Raw genomic sequence first — 12,921 nt, 5'->3', positions numbered from 1 at the left:
CCTTTGGGATGCCTAGCGCTGCGAAAGCAACACGGACGTGAGCCTGGACGTGGCGACTAGTTTCACCCACCGCAACTGTCACTCAAATAGCATGAGAGAAAGTATCTACCAATACATGAACATTTTTCAAGCGACCAAATTCTGGAATATGCGTCACGTCAGTCTGCCATAACTGTAAGGACCGTAGACTTCTATGGTTTACCGTTAAAGATGGGGTCAAAACATGTTGTTGACAGTCAGGACATGTTTGGGCAATCAATTTGGCGTCAGCGATCGATATAGTGAAATGTTTCGCCAAGACTTTGGCGGATTGATGGAAAAAGGCATGGGATAACCATGCTTGCTCCAGCACCTTAGGCACCAGGGCAGTCAGGGTCATATTAGTTAGCTGGTCAGCATGTGCGTTACCCTCTGCAAAAATACCGGGTAACATGGTGTGGCTCCACATATGAATAATACAATATGGGTGCACTCGCTGCTCTACCAAAAATAACAGTTCTTTAAATTTTAGAAACAAGTTTTCCTTTGGGATATGTCTCAAATTGGCCCTCTCAATGCGCTGAGCGACACTTACAGCATATTGCGAGTCCGATACAATATTCAAAGGTACTAGGTTTTTCTTTTTTTTTCCTTCTTTTTCTTTTTTTTTCTCTTTTTTTCTCTCTTCTTTTTTTATTTATTTAGCACATTTTTATTGAGAGTGCAGCACAGATACTTTCCCTGAAACAATTACTTCAAAACATTTATGAATATAAATTGTCAAAAATATGCTAACAAATTTACTTAAATACATACATTAAAAAAAAAACAACTGAAAAACAAATATTTAACAGCCTAAGACACATTCACAATGTAATTTCTCCATCATTTATGGTTTTTATCTCTAACACAAGAGGACACAAGTCTGAAAATCTGCATATATTAAGGTATCACAAAGCATAGAAAATATATGAAAATATCTACTAGCATTTGGCACAATGCAAATATTCTACCCCAAGAGAGAGAAACAGTGTAATATTTTGAGCTACACAGATTGTTATTCACGCAAATTGTGATGTTACAACAGCAACTCTTGTCTTAGTTGGAAAAACCCAAAGGTGGTGAGCAGGGGACACGGTGGTTTGTGAGAAAGCACGTTCAGGTGCTTAGCCGTCTAATTTAGCTGGATGAGGAACAATGTGATGTTTTCCTGTTGTTAAACGTTGCCATCTGTATCGCTGGCACAAAAATTATTTGTACTGGAGCAAACAATTTGTGAATAGCATATGCCAACAGGGATGTGCCTGTACCAGCAGCCCTTTTAGATTGCAGCGATGACTCACTGAAACCAAGTTTGAAGAGAACCGCAGTCATATCCACGCCACTTGACGCAGCCAGGTAGAAGATTCCTAGAGATACTAGTGAAATTCCAACGTGGAATGAAACCCCTACAGCACCATATTCTTTGAAAACTTTTTTCAGCTGCTGGGATTTACTGAGTTTGCGTTCACTGCTGAGATCTGTGGCTGCCTTTTCAGGGGATCCACCCACACCCTCGGCCGAGCTGCCGCCGGCGGCCCGCAGCACCAGCAGAGGGGCCGGCAGGCTGAGGGGGAGCCGGCCCGGGGGTGGGGGGGATGGCGGGGGGCAGCAGCGGCGGCGGCGGAGGGCGGCGGTGAGCGGGGTCCCGCGGGGCGGAGGGCCCGGGCGCAGCAGCGGGCGGAACACGGCAGCGCCCGGTGCGCGCGGGCGTGCGCTCAAACCTGAGAAACGCAGCAGCCGGCGGCGGGGCGGGTGTGCGGGTGCTCGGAGGTGACAGCGGGGGTGCAGGTGGCGCTGGACCCTGCGTTAGCGTTGCATTTCAACTCTATCCTTTGGAAACCATATCTCGGAAACCATTAACAATTACACCTATTGCCTTTTCGCGCTCCGCTTCCCGTTTCCCTGCCGCCATCGTAAAGGTTTTCCCTCTGCATTATGCTTCGAATGGCACTGGCTAGCCCAGTGCCATCCCTTGCCGCACCGTGGGCAAGCAGCGGGAGGAGCAGGGTTACCACGTCCCCCCTCCCGCTCCTCGCTGTGGACATTCAGCAGCAAAATGTCCCGTGGCTTGGCAGCGGGAACACCGTTTACCTCCGATTTGAAGCACAGCACCAAAAGCTCCGGCCAAAGCAGCACTGTGATGTTCTATGGATCCAACTCGACTGCATGCCTCTATCATTTGTACTAATGTAGTATTAGCAGGCAGGGCTTGGAGTATTTTCTTACAGTCTGTGTTTGCATTGTCCACTGCCAGTTTTAGCATAAGGGCCTCTTTGGCCTCGTGGTTGTCAATTTGTTTGCCCAAAGCGTCTCGCAATCTATCAATGAATTGCATATAAGGCTCGGTAACTTGTTGCCTACTGCTGGTAAATGATGGCTGGACTTTTCCAACTTCAGGCAACTTCAGCATAGCCTGGAGGGCCAGAGACGCGGACTGCCACAGGACGGCATCGTTGAGCCTAGCCTGCAATCTCGGATCAAGTAACGGCTCGGTCCCCATCAACTGTGGGATCCCGGCTCCCCGGAGGGGGTCGCCAGGCTGCCGTTCTATGTTACCTAGGGCGGCTAATTCGCACCCTTCTTTCCATTTTTGCTCCCAGAGTAATTTTTGTGTTGGCGTTAAAATTAGCGCAGCTATCTGACGGCAATCGTACGGCACCAACAATTGACCAGTCATAACATTTTCTAACAATGACTGAGTAAATGGTGCGTGTAATCCATATGTAGTCACAGCCTTTCTTAATTCTTTAATTAGGTCCCATTGGAAGGCATGATATTCATTTGGACCATTAGGTCGCACCTGCACCGGGAAAGGCATTCCTACCGCGTCCCCATCCTTTAGCGCTTCCCGGCGCACTAGCTCCCATCGTTCCCGCGGGTCGAAAGCTCAGGCCTGCAGGGAGGCATTATCGGGGGTAGGCAAGGTGGGAGCCAAGGGGGTTAGCGGGGAGGGGCTCTGCGGCGGCGGTCCGTGGCTCTCTTCCTTGTCATCCCCTAGGTCTATCAAATCGCACCGCTCTGGTGACCTTGCAGGCTCTGATCTCGGTTCGGCTGCTGTTATTGCCTGGGCAGTGGCGTTCTGTACTTCCTTTTCTGCCTGCCACGATCCTAAAGTCTCAGTCACCAGCCGCCACGTAGCCGTTACCTCAGCAGCATCAGTATCCCCACTGGACGCTGCTTCCCATATTTTTTCCTCCGCTTGGTCCCAAGTTTTTACATCAAATACTGTGGAAGCCATTGAGGGGAGCCCTTGTTTTTGCAAAAATTTCAATAATAGCTTTATTTTAAACGGATCATTTTTTACTCCCCTGTCTATTAGGAGTTGCATTAGTAGTTTCACTATAGCCTCTTCCTCTGCCGAAAGGCTAGCTCCCATGATCAATGCCCAGCCCCTCACCTGTCCTTCAGGTGATGTCCCGGGGTTGAAGCTGCAGTCCAGCTGTGAGCTTGACTCATTCGGCTGGGTTCCCTTCGGACGCTCGTGCAGCGCTGCTCCTCCCTGATCACGTCGGAGTCACCATTTGAAGGGATGCAAGACACAAACTCCTGATGGCTCTTGAACTGGAGACGTTTATTGCCCTTTTTCACTACTACATATACTTTCCCCGTAGCCCCACGCGCTGTCCACGCACCCGAATCTGTCATACAATTGGTTAGAGACCCTCAGACACGCGCCTCGAGCCAGCCAGCAATTGGCCACTGCCCAAAGCTCATCTTTAACACTGTAGCCAATTTACTTTATCTCCACCTTGCTCAAGTTTTTGTTTCTACCGCTTGTTTCCTCATTATCTCTAATTCAGGGATGTGTGAAGCAGCGCAAAGCCACCTGTGAATTCCTTTCCCACACCTGGGTGTCTGGGTGCCCCAAATTGGGGTGTCCCAAAGCCACCTGGGACACTTGGGTCACCCAAATCGGGGTGTCCCCAAATCTCTGGGTGTTTGGGTGCCCCATATCGGGGTGTCCCCAATTTCCTCGGTGTCTGGGTGCCCAAATTGGGGTGTCCCAAAGCCACCTGGGACACTTGGGTCACCCAAATCGGGGTGTCCCCAAGTCCCTGGGTGTCTGGGTGCCCCAAATTGGGGTGTCCCCAAGTCCCTGGGTGTCTGGGTGCCCAAACTGGGGTGTCCCAAAGCCACCTGGGACACTTGGGTCACCCAAATCGGGGTGTCCCCAAATCTCTGGGTGTCTAGGTCTCCCAAATTGGGGTCTCCCCAAATCCCTGGCTGTCTGTGCCCCCAAATCGTGCCGCCCCCAAGCCCCTCCCCCCACGTGTCCCCCCGAGACCCTCCCCCTGTGCCCTCCGAGGACACCGGTGTCCTCGCCGCGCCCCCCCGCAGGCACTGGCTGGCGGGGGCGTACCCCCAGTTCGCCGTCCCCTACTTTGTGTACGATGTCTACGCCATGTTCCTGTGCCACTGGCACCGCGGGCGCGTCAAGGGACACGAAGCCGGGCCACCGCCATCCCTGCGGGCAGCCGCTGGCGCCTACCTGCGCAAGGACCTCCTGATGGTGCTCCACCACGCCGCCATGGTGCTCGTCTGCTTCCCTGTGGCCACCGTGAGTGGGGGCAGGGACCGGGGGGGACACCTTCGGGACACGGGAATGGTGTGGGGACACGGGAACGGCGTGGGGACACGAGGGTGCCGTGGGGATGTGGAGGTGGAGGGATGGCGGCTGGGTGTGGACGTGGTCGTGGAGGTCCACGACGCCTTCGTGGGCTTCTTCGTGGTCACGGGGACACTTGGGGACACTTGGGGACATGGGGTGGAAGGACGTCACCTGGGTATGGAGCTACTCGTGGAGGTCACCACGCTGTGGTCCTTGTTGGCTTCTCCATGGCCATGAGGACAGATGTGCTCATGGAGGTCCACCACGGTGTCGTGGGCTTCTCCGTGGTCATGGGGACACCTGGGGACACCTGGGGACACTTGGGGACATGGGGTGGAAGGACATCGCCTGGGTGTGGAGCTACTCATGCAGGTCACCATGCTGTGGTCCTCGTTGGCTTCTCCGTGGCCATGAGGACAGACGTGCTCATGGAGGTCCACCATGCTGTCGTGGGCTTCTCCGTGGTCATGGGGACTCTTGGGGACACTTGGGGACACTTGGGGACACTTGGGGACACGGGGTAGAAAAAGGTCACCTGGGGATGGAGCTACTCATGGAGGTCACCACGCTGTGGTCCTTGTTGGCTTCTCCGTGGCCATGAGGACAGACGTGCTCATGGAGGTCCACCACGCCGCCATGGTGCTCGTCTGCTTCCCCGTGGCCACCGTGAGTGGGGGACAGGGACCGGGGGGACACCTTGTGGACACGGGAACAGTGTGGGGACACGGGAATGGCGTGGGGACACGAGGGTGCCGTGGGGATGTGGAGGTGGAGGGATGGCGGCTGGGTGTGGACGTGGTCATGGAGGTCCACGACGCCTTCGTGGGCTTCTTCGTGGTCATGGGGACACTTGGGGACACTTGGGGACATGGGGTGGAAGAATGTCACTTGGGTATGGAGCTACTCGTGGAGGTCACCACGCTGTGGTCCTTGCTGGCTTCTCCGTGGCCACGGGGACAGACGTGCTCATGGAGGTCCACCACGCTTTTGTGGGCTTCTCCGTGGCCGTGGGGACACTTGGGGACATTTGGGGACACGGGGTAGAAGAAGGTCACCTGGGGATGGAGCTACTCATGGAGGTCACCACGCTGTGGTCCTTGTTGGCTTCTCCGTGGCCATGAGGACAGACGTGCTCATGGAGGTCCACCACGCTGTTGTGGGCTTCTCCGTGGTCATGGGGACACTTGGGGACATTTGGGGACATTTGAGGACACTTGGGGACACTTGTGGTGGAACACCTCCTTGGTACGGAGCTACTCATGGAGGTCCACCACGGAGTCATGGTGCTTGTTGGCTTCTCCATGTCCCCATGTCCCCATGTCCCCATGTCCCCGTGTCCCCACATGTCCCCAAGTGTCCCCAAATGTCCCCGCGTGTCCCCAAATGTCCCTGTGTCCCCCCCCCCCAGCTGTGGCGCCAGGGGAAGGGCGACTTCTTCCTGGGTTGCCTGCTGATGGCGGAGCTCAGCACCCCCTTCGTCTGCCTGGGCAAGGTCCTCATCCTGGTGAGCCCCGAAACGCGGCCCCGGGGGGACAATGGGGTGGCCGGGGGGGCTCCAGCCCCGGGGTCCCCAACCCCTTGAGTCCCCAGAAGAACATGGGGTGGTGGTGGGTCCCCACCCCCACGTGTCCCTCAACATCTGGGTCCCTGGGAGAACATGAGGTGGTGGTGGGCCCCCAAACCCTCGTGTCCCTCAACATTTGGGTCCCCAACCCTTTGTGTCCCCAACCCCTTGGGTCCCCAGAAGAACGTGGGGTGGTGGTGGGTCCCCAAACTCTTGTGTCCCTCAACATTTGGGTCCCCAACTCCTTGGGTCCCCAACCCCTGGGTCCCCAGAAGAACATGGGGTGGTGGTGGGTCCCCAAACCCTCGTGTCCCTCAACATTTGGGCCCCCACCCCTCATGTCCCTCAACATTCAGGCCCCCAACCCCTCATGTCCCCAGCTCCTTGGGTCCCCAACCCCTGGGTCTCCAGCATAACAGGGGATGGTGGTGGGCCCCCAAGCCCTCATGTCTCCAACCCCTTGGGTCTCCAACCTGTTGGGTCTCCAACCTGTTGGGTCTCCAACCTTTTGGGTCCCCAGAAGAACGTGGGGTGGTGGTGGGCTCCCAACCCCTCGTGTCCCTCAACATTTGGGTCCCCAACCCTCCATGTCCCCAACCCTCGGGTCCCCAACCCCTGGCCGAACATGGGGTGGTGGCGGGCCTCCATCCCACGTGTCCCTCAACGTTCGGGTCCCCAACCCTTGAGTCCCCGGGATGACTTGGGACGGTGGTGGGCCCCCACCCGACGTGTCCCTCAACATTCAGGCCCCCAACCCCTTGTGTCACCAGTCCCTGGGTCCCCAGCATGACTTGGGGTGCTGGTGGGCCCCCAACCCCACGCGTCCCTCAATATTTGGGTCCCCAACCCCTTGGGTCCCCAACCCCTTGAGTCCCCAGCATGACTTGGGATGGTGGTGGGCCCCCAGCCCCATGCGTCCCTCAACATTTGGGTCCCCAACCTTTTGTGTCCCCAACCCCTTGGGTCCCCAGAAGAGCATGGGGTGGTGGTGGGCCCCCAACCTCTCATGTCCCCCAACCCTTGAGTCCCCAGGATGACTTGGGATGGTGGTGGGCCCCCAACCCCACGCGTCCCTCAACATTTGGGTCCCCAATCCCTCGTGTCCCCAACCCCTTGAGTCCCCAGGATGACTTGGGATGGAGGTGGGCCCAACCCCACGTGTCCCTCAACATTTGGGTCCCCAACCCTTTGTGTCCCCAACCCCCTGAGTCCCCAGAAGAACATGGGGTGGTGGTGGGCCCCCAACCCCTCGTGTCCCTCAACATTTGGGTCCCCAGCATGACTTAGGGTGGTGCTGGGCCCCCAACCTCACGCGTCCCTCAACATTTGGGTCCCCAACCCTTTGTGTCCCCAACCCCTTGAGTCCCCAGAAGAATACGGGGTGGTGGTGGGTCCCCAACCCCTCGTGTCCCTCAACACCTGGGTCCCCAGGACAACATGGGGTGGTGGTGGGCTCCCAACCCCTTGTGTCCTCCAACATTTGGGTCCCCAACCCCTTGTGTCCCCAACCCTTCATGTCCCCAGCAGAACGTGGGGTGGTGGTGGGCCCCCAACCCCTCGTGTCCCTCACCACATGGATCCCCAGCATGACTTGGGATGGTGGTGGGCCCCCAACCCCACGCGTCCCTCAACATTTGGGTCCCCAACCCTTCATGTCCCCAACCCCTGGCTCCCCAAGATGACTTTGGTTGGTCCCCACCCCCACGTGTCCCTCAACATCTGGGTCCCTGGGAGAACATGGGGTGGTGGTAGGCCTCCAACCCCACATGTCCCTCAACGTTTGGGTCCCCAACCCTTTGTGTCCCCAACCCCTGGAGTCCCCAGCAGAACATGGGGTGATGGTGGGTCCCCACCCCACGTGTCCCTCAACATTTGGGTCCCCAACCCTTTGTGTCCCCAACCCCTTGAGTCCCCAGGAGAACATGGGGTGGTGGTGGGCCCCCAACCCCTCGTGTCCCTCAACATTTGGGTCCTCAGCATGACTTGGGGTGGTGCTGGGCCCCCAGCCCCACGCGTCCCTCAACATTTGGGTCCCCAACCCTTTGTGTCCCCAACCCCTTGAGTCCCCAGAAGAATACGGGGGGGTGGTGGGTCCCCAACCCCTCGTGTCCCTCAACACCTGGGTCCCCAGGAGAATATGGGGTGGTGGTGGGCTCCCAACCCCTTGTGTCCTCCAACATTTGGGTCCCCTACCCCTTGTGTCCCCAACCCTTCATGTCCCCAGCAGAACGTGGGGTGGTGGTGGGCCCCCAACCCCTCGTGTCCCTCGCCACGTGGGTCCCCGGGAGAACATGGGACGGTGGTGGGCCTCCATCCCACGTGTCCCTCACCCCTTTCCCCCCCCCACCCCCCGCAGTACAAGCGGCAGCACACGGCGCTGCACAAGCTCAACGGGGTGGCCATGCTGGTGACCTTCCTGGGCTGCCGCGTGCTCCTCTTCCCCTACCTGTACTGGGCCTACGGGCGCCACCTCGGGGTGCCCCTGCTGCGGGTGCCGGGGGCGCTGCCCCCCACCTACAACGCCGCCGCCGCCGCCCTCCTGGCCCCCCAGCTCTACTGGTTTGGCCTCATCTGCCGGGGGGCCTGGCGCCTCTTCCGGCCCCCGCCCCGGCACCCGCCCTGAGCCCCGCCGCCACTGCGGGGTGGGCGTCCCTTGGGGTGGGGTGGGGTGGGGGGGCACCCTGAGGTCCTTCGAGGGGGGTTTGGGGGGGGGTTAGGGGGCGGCCTGGGGCAGTTGTGGGAGCGGGGGGACTTCTGGGGGCGCACTGAGGTCCGTATGGAGGTCCCAAGGGGGCTCTAGGGTCCTTGTGGGGCACCCTGAGGTCCTTATGGGGGTCTTGGGGTCTTTAGGTGGCACCCTTAGGTCCTAATGGGGAGTCCCGGGGTCCTCATGGGGCACCCTGAGGTCCTTATGGGGGATCCCGAGGTCTTCAGGGGGCACCCTGAGGTCCTTATGGGGGTCTCAAGGGGGTTCCGGGGTCTTCAGAGCACACCCCGAGGTCCTTAAGGGGGTCCCAAGGGGGTCCTGGGGTCCTTATGGAGCACCCTAAGGTCCATCTGGGGGTCCCAAGAGGGTCCTGGGGTCTTCAGGGAGCACCTTGAGGTCCAAAATGGGGTCCCAAGGGGATCCTGGGGTCCTTAGGTGGCACCCTAAGGTCCTTAAGGGGGTCTTGGGGTCTTCAGGGGGCACCCTAAGGTCCATATAGGGGGTCCTGAGGTCTTCAGGGAGCACCTTGAGGTCCTTTTGGGGTCCCAATGGGATTCTGGGGTTTTTAGGAGGCACCCTGAGGTCCTTGTGGGGGTCCCAAGGGGATCCTGGGTTTTTCAGGGGGCACCTGGGGTCCTTATAGGGCACCCTGATATCCTTAGGGGGGTCCTGGGGTCTTCAGGGAGCACCCTGAGGTCCTTGTGGGGGTCCCAAGGGGGTTCTGGGGTCTCCAGCAGTCCTTAGAGGGCACCCTGAGGTCCATGTGGGGAGTCCTGGGATCTCCAGGGGGCACCCTAAGGTCCATACTGGGGTCCCAAGGGGGTCCTGGGGTCTTCAGGGAGCACCCTTAGGTCCTTATGGGGGGGTCCCGAGGTCTTTAGGAGGCACCTTGAGGTCCTTAATGGGGTCCCAAGGGGGTCCTGGGGTCTTTAGGTGGCACCCTTAAGTCCATGTGGGTGTCCCAAGGGGGTTCTAGGGTCCTTATGGGGCACCCTGAGGTCCTTATGGGGAGTCCTGAGGTCTTTAGGGGGCACCCTAAGGTCCTTATGGGGTCCCAAGGAGTTCCTGGGGTCCTTATGAGGCACCCTGATGTCCCTATGGGGAGTCCTGGGGTCTTTCAGGGACACCCTGAGGTCCTTACGGGGGTCCCAAGGGTGTCCTGGGGTCTTCAGAGGGCACCCTGAGGTCCTTATGGGGGTCCCAAGGGAGTTCTGGGGTCTTCAAGGGGTCCTTGGGGTCCTTGTGAGGGTCCCAAGGGAATCTGGGGACTTCAAGGAGCACCTTGAGGTCCTTTGGGGGGTCCCAAGGGGGTCCTGGGGTCCTTAGGGGCACCCTGAGGTCCCTCTGGGGGTCTCAGGGGGGTCCCCCCCCCACCCATGGGTGCCCGCAGGGTGCCCCCGCGCTGTCCCGGCGGCTGCATTAAAGGACTTTGGGGACGGCCCGGCTCCTCCTTGGGGACATGGGGGGGGGGGGGGATCGTGATGTCACCGCCCCGATGATGTCACAGCCCCGATGATGTCACCGCCCCGATGATGTCACCGCCCTGATGATGACGTCACCACCCCACTGCTGATGTCACACCCCTGAGGTCACTGCCCGCCGGGAGGTCGGGAACTGGGCCCCTTCCCAGTATGAACTGGGGCCATTCCCAGTACGAACTGGGACCCCCAGCCCCATCCCAGTACAAACTGGGACACTTCCCAGTACAAACTTGCACCCCCAGCCCTTTCCCAGAATGAACTGGGATCCTTCCCAGTATGAACTGGGACGCCCAGCCCCATCCCAGTACAAACTGGGATCCCCAGCCCCATCCTAGCACAAACTGGGAACTGTCCCAGTAGAAACTGGGCCCACTCCCAGTACAAACTGGGACCCTCAGCCCAATCCCAATACAAACTGGGCGCAGTCCCAGTGCAAACTGGGCCCTTTCCCAGTACGAACTGGGCGCGTTTGGCTTCGCCCCGCCCCCGTTGCCAGGCAACCGCCGCCGCCACCGCTGTTCCCGCCTCTTTTCCCTCCGTTCTCAGGCAACCGCCGCCATTTTGTCCCCTCCCCTTCCCGCGTTGCCAAGCAACCGCCGCCATTTCGCCCTGCCCCGCCGGGCTGCCCGCACTGCGCATGCGCACCTCTTCGCCTCCCATTGGCTGCCGCCGCGCGGCTTCAAACGGTCGGGCGGGAGCGATGGCGGCGGCGGCTGCGGCCGGTACGGGGAGGCTGAGGGCGCCGGGGGGGGGAATTTGGGGGGATCTGAGGGGAATTGGGGGGATCTGGGCGGCCGGAGGGGTTCAGGGAGGTTCTGGGGAGGGGGTGCGAGGCTTTAGGGGGTTCTGGCGGTGAGGGGATGAGGGGTTGTGAGGGGGAAAAGGGCTGAGGGGTCGTTCGGTGAGGGGAGAGGGGCTGTGAGGGGACGTTTTGTGAGGAGACGAGGGGCTGTCAGGGGACCGGGGGCTGTTAGGGGGGGGCATTTTGTGAGGGGACAAGGGGCTGTCAGGGGAGAGGGGCTGTGGGGGGACATTTTGTGAGGGGATGAGGGGCTGTCAGGGGACGAGGGGCTGTCAGGGGGGCATTTTGTGAGGGGACAGGGGGCTGTGAGGGGACACTTCATGAGGGGACGGGCTGTCAGGCGACGTTTTGTGAGGGGACAGGAGCTGAGGGGACATTTTGGAGGGGACGAGGGGTTTTCGGGGGGACAGGGACTGTGAGGGAACACTTCCTGAGGGGATGGGCTGTGAGGGGACGTTTTGTGAGGGGACAAGGGGCTGTCAGGGGAGAGGGGCTGTGGGGGGACGTTTTGTGAGGGGATGAGGGACTGTGAGGGGAGGAAAGTGCTGAGGGGACACTTCATGAGGGGACGAGGGGCTGTGAGGGGACGGGGGCTGTAAGGGGACATTTTGGGGGTGTCAAGGGGCTGTGAGGGGACAAATCCTGAGGGGAATGGTGTGTGGGGGGACGTTTTGTAGGTGGATGAGGGGCTGTGAGGGGACAGGGGGGCTGTGGGGGGACACTTCCTGAGGTGACAGGGGGCTGTGAGGACTCGTCGTCCAGCCGGGACCACCTCAACGGGTGCTGGTGCCCCCCCAGCACCCCCCCGCCGGGTGCAGGTCTGCGTCCGCCTGCGCCCCGGCCCCCCCGGCGAGGAGCCCTGCCTGCTCCCCCTCGACTCCCACACCCTGGAGCTGCGCGAGGAGCCCCCCAACGCCCCCTCCCGCTACCGGTGAGCCCCGGGGGAAGGCGGGCGGCACCCATGGGTGCCCCCCACCCCCTTCCTAACGCCTCCTTCCTCAGCTTCGATGCCATCTACGGTGCCGCCAGCTCCACCGCCGCCGTCTATGAGGGCTCCGTCCGCCCGCTGCTGTCCCACCTCCTGGCCGGCCGCGATGTCACCGTCCTCGCCTACGGGCCCAGCGGCTCCGGTGAGCGTTGTCACCCCCCCGCCAAGTGTCCCTGATGCCGCGGTGACCCTCCTGGGGGGGTGACACGGTGCTGGTGCCCACCCCCCCCCCAGGGAAGACGCACACCATGCTGGGCAGCGAGGGGGAGCCCGGCTTGGTGCAGCGCGCCCTCGAGGACGTGCTGGAGGCCGTCGGGGACAGCCACCGCGTCACCGTGGCCTGCATGGAGGTGTACTGCGAGGAGGTGCGTTGGGCCCCGCTTCCCCCCCCCACCCCCCCGACTCACCCCATGTCACCTCCCTTTGTTCACGTCCCCCCCCCCCCACACACACACACCGGTGTCCCCACATTTATCAACCTGTCCCACCCCCAGGTCCCCCCGGGTCTTCAGATCTGTTCTACCCATAGACAGATCCCTCCCCAGACCCCCATATCACCCACTTATCCCCCCCCCAAATCCACATACCCCTGAAAAAATTCCCATACTCCTCCTAAATCCCCATTTCCCCCCTGTATCCCCCCCAGAAAACACATCCTCCTCAAAATCCCCATATCTACCCCTAATGCCCATATCCATCCCCATTTCTCCCCCCAAAATCCCCATATCCCCCCCAAAGCCCCCGTTACC

General features: G+C 59.9%; 2 protein-coding genes across 2 annotated transcripts; both read left to right on the top strand.

Annotated features, from left to right (window-relative positions):
- Positions 1 to 532: 532 nt before the first annotated feature.
- Positions 533 to 10,337, top strand: LOC310891012 (ceramide synthase-like; the record flags this gene model as incomplete). Its single annotated transcript, XM_083853318.1, has 4 exons — positions 533 to 606; positions 4,279 to 4,579; positions 6,039 to 6,134; positions 8,551 to 10,337. The coding sequence occupies 4 exons, from the start codon at positions 533 to 535 to the stop codon at positions 8,815 to 8,817; spliced, it is 738 nt and encodes a 245-aa protein (XP_083709444.1). The 3' UTR covers positions 8,818 to 10,337.
- A 683-nt stretch (positions 10,338 to 11,020) lies between these two features.
- On the top strand, positions 11,021 to 12,631 carry LOC310891011 (kinesin-like protein KIF22; the record flags this gene model as incomplete). The annotated part of the gene is made up of 4 exons (XM_083853317.1): positions 11,021 to 11,104; positions 11,983 to 12,115; positions 12,187 to 12,314; positions 12,407 to 12,631. Coding segments are annotated over exons 1-4 (508 nt in total), but the record flags the coding sequence as incomplete, so codon positions are not given.
- Between the last annotated feature and the right edge of the window lie 290 nt (positions 12,632 to 12,921).

The sequence above is a fragment of the Anser anser genome (genome assembly GCF_964211835.1).
Source record: "Anser anser genome assembly, contig: HAP1_SCAFFOLD_95, whole genome shotgun sequence".
Lineage (NCBI taxonomy): Eukaryota > Metazoa > Chordata > Aves > Anseriformes > Anatidae > Anser > Anser anser.
The sequence above is the reverse complement of the archived record's forward strand: the minus strand, read 5'-3'. Positions and strand labels throughout refer to the sequence as shown.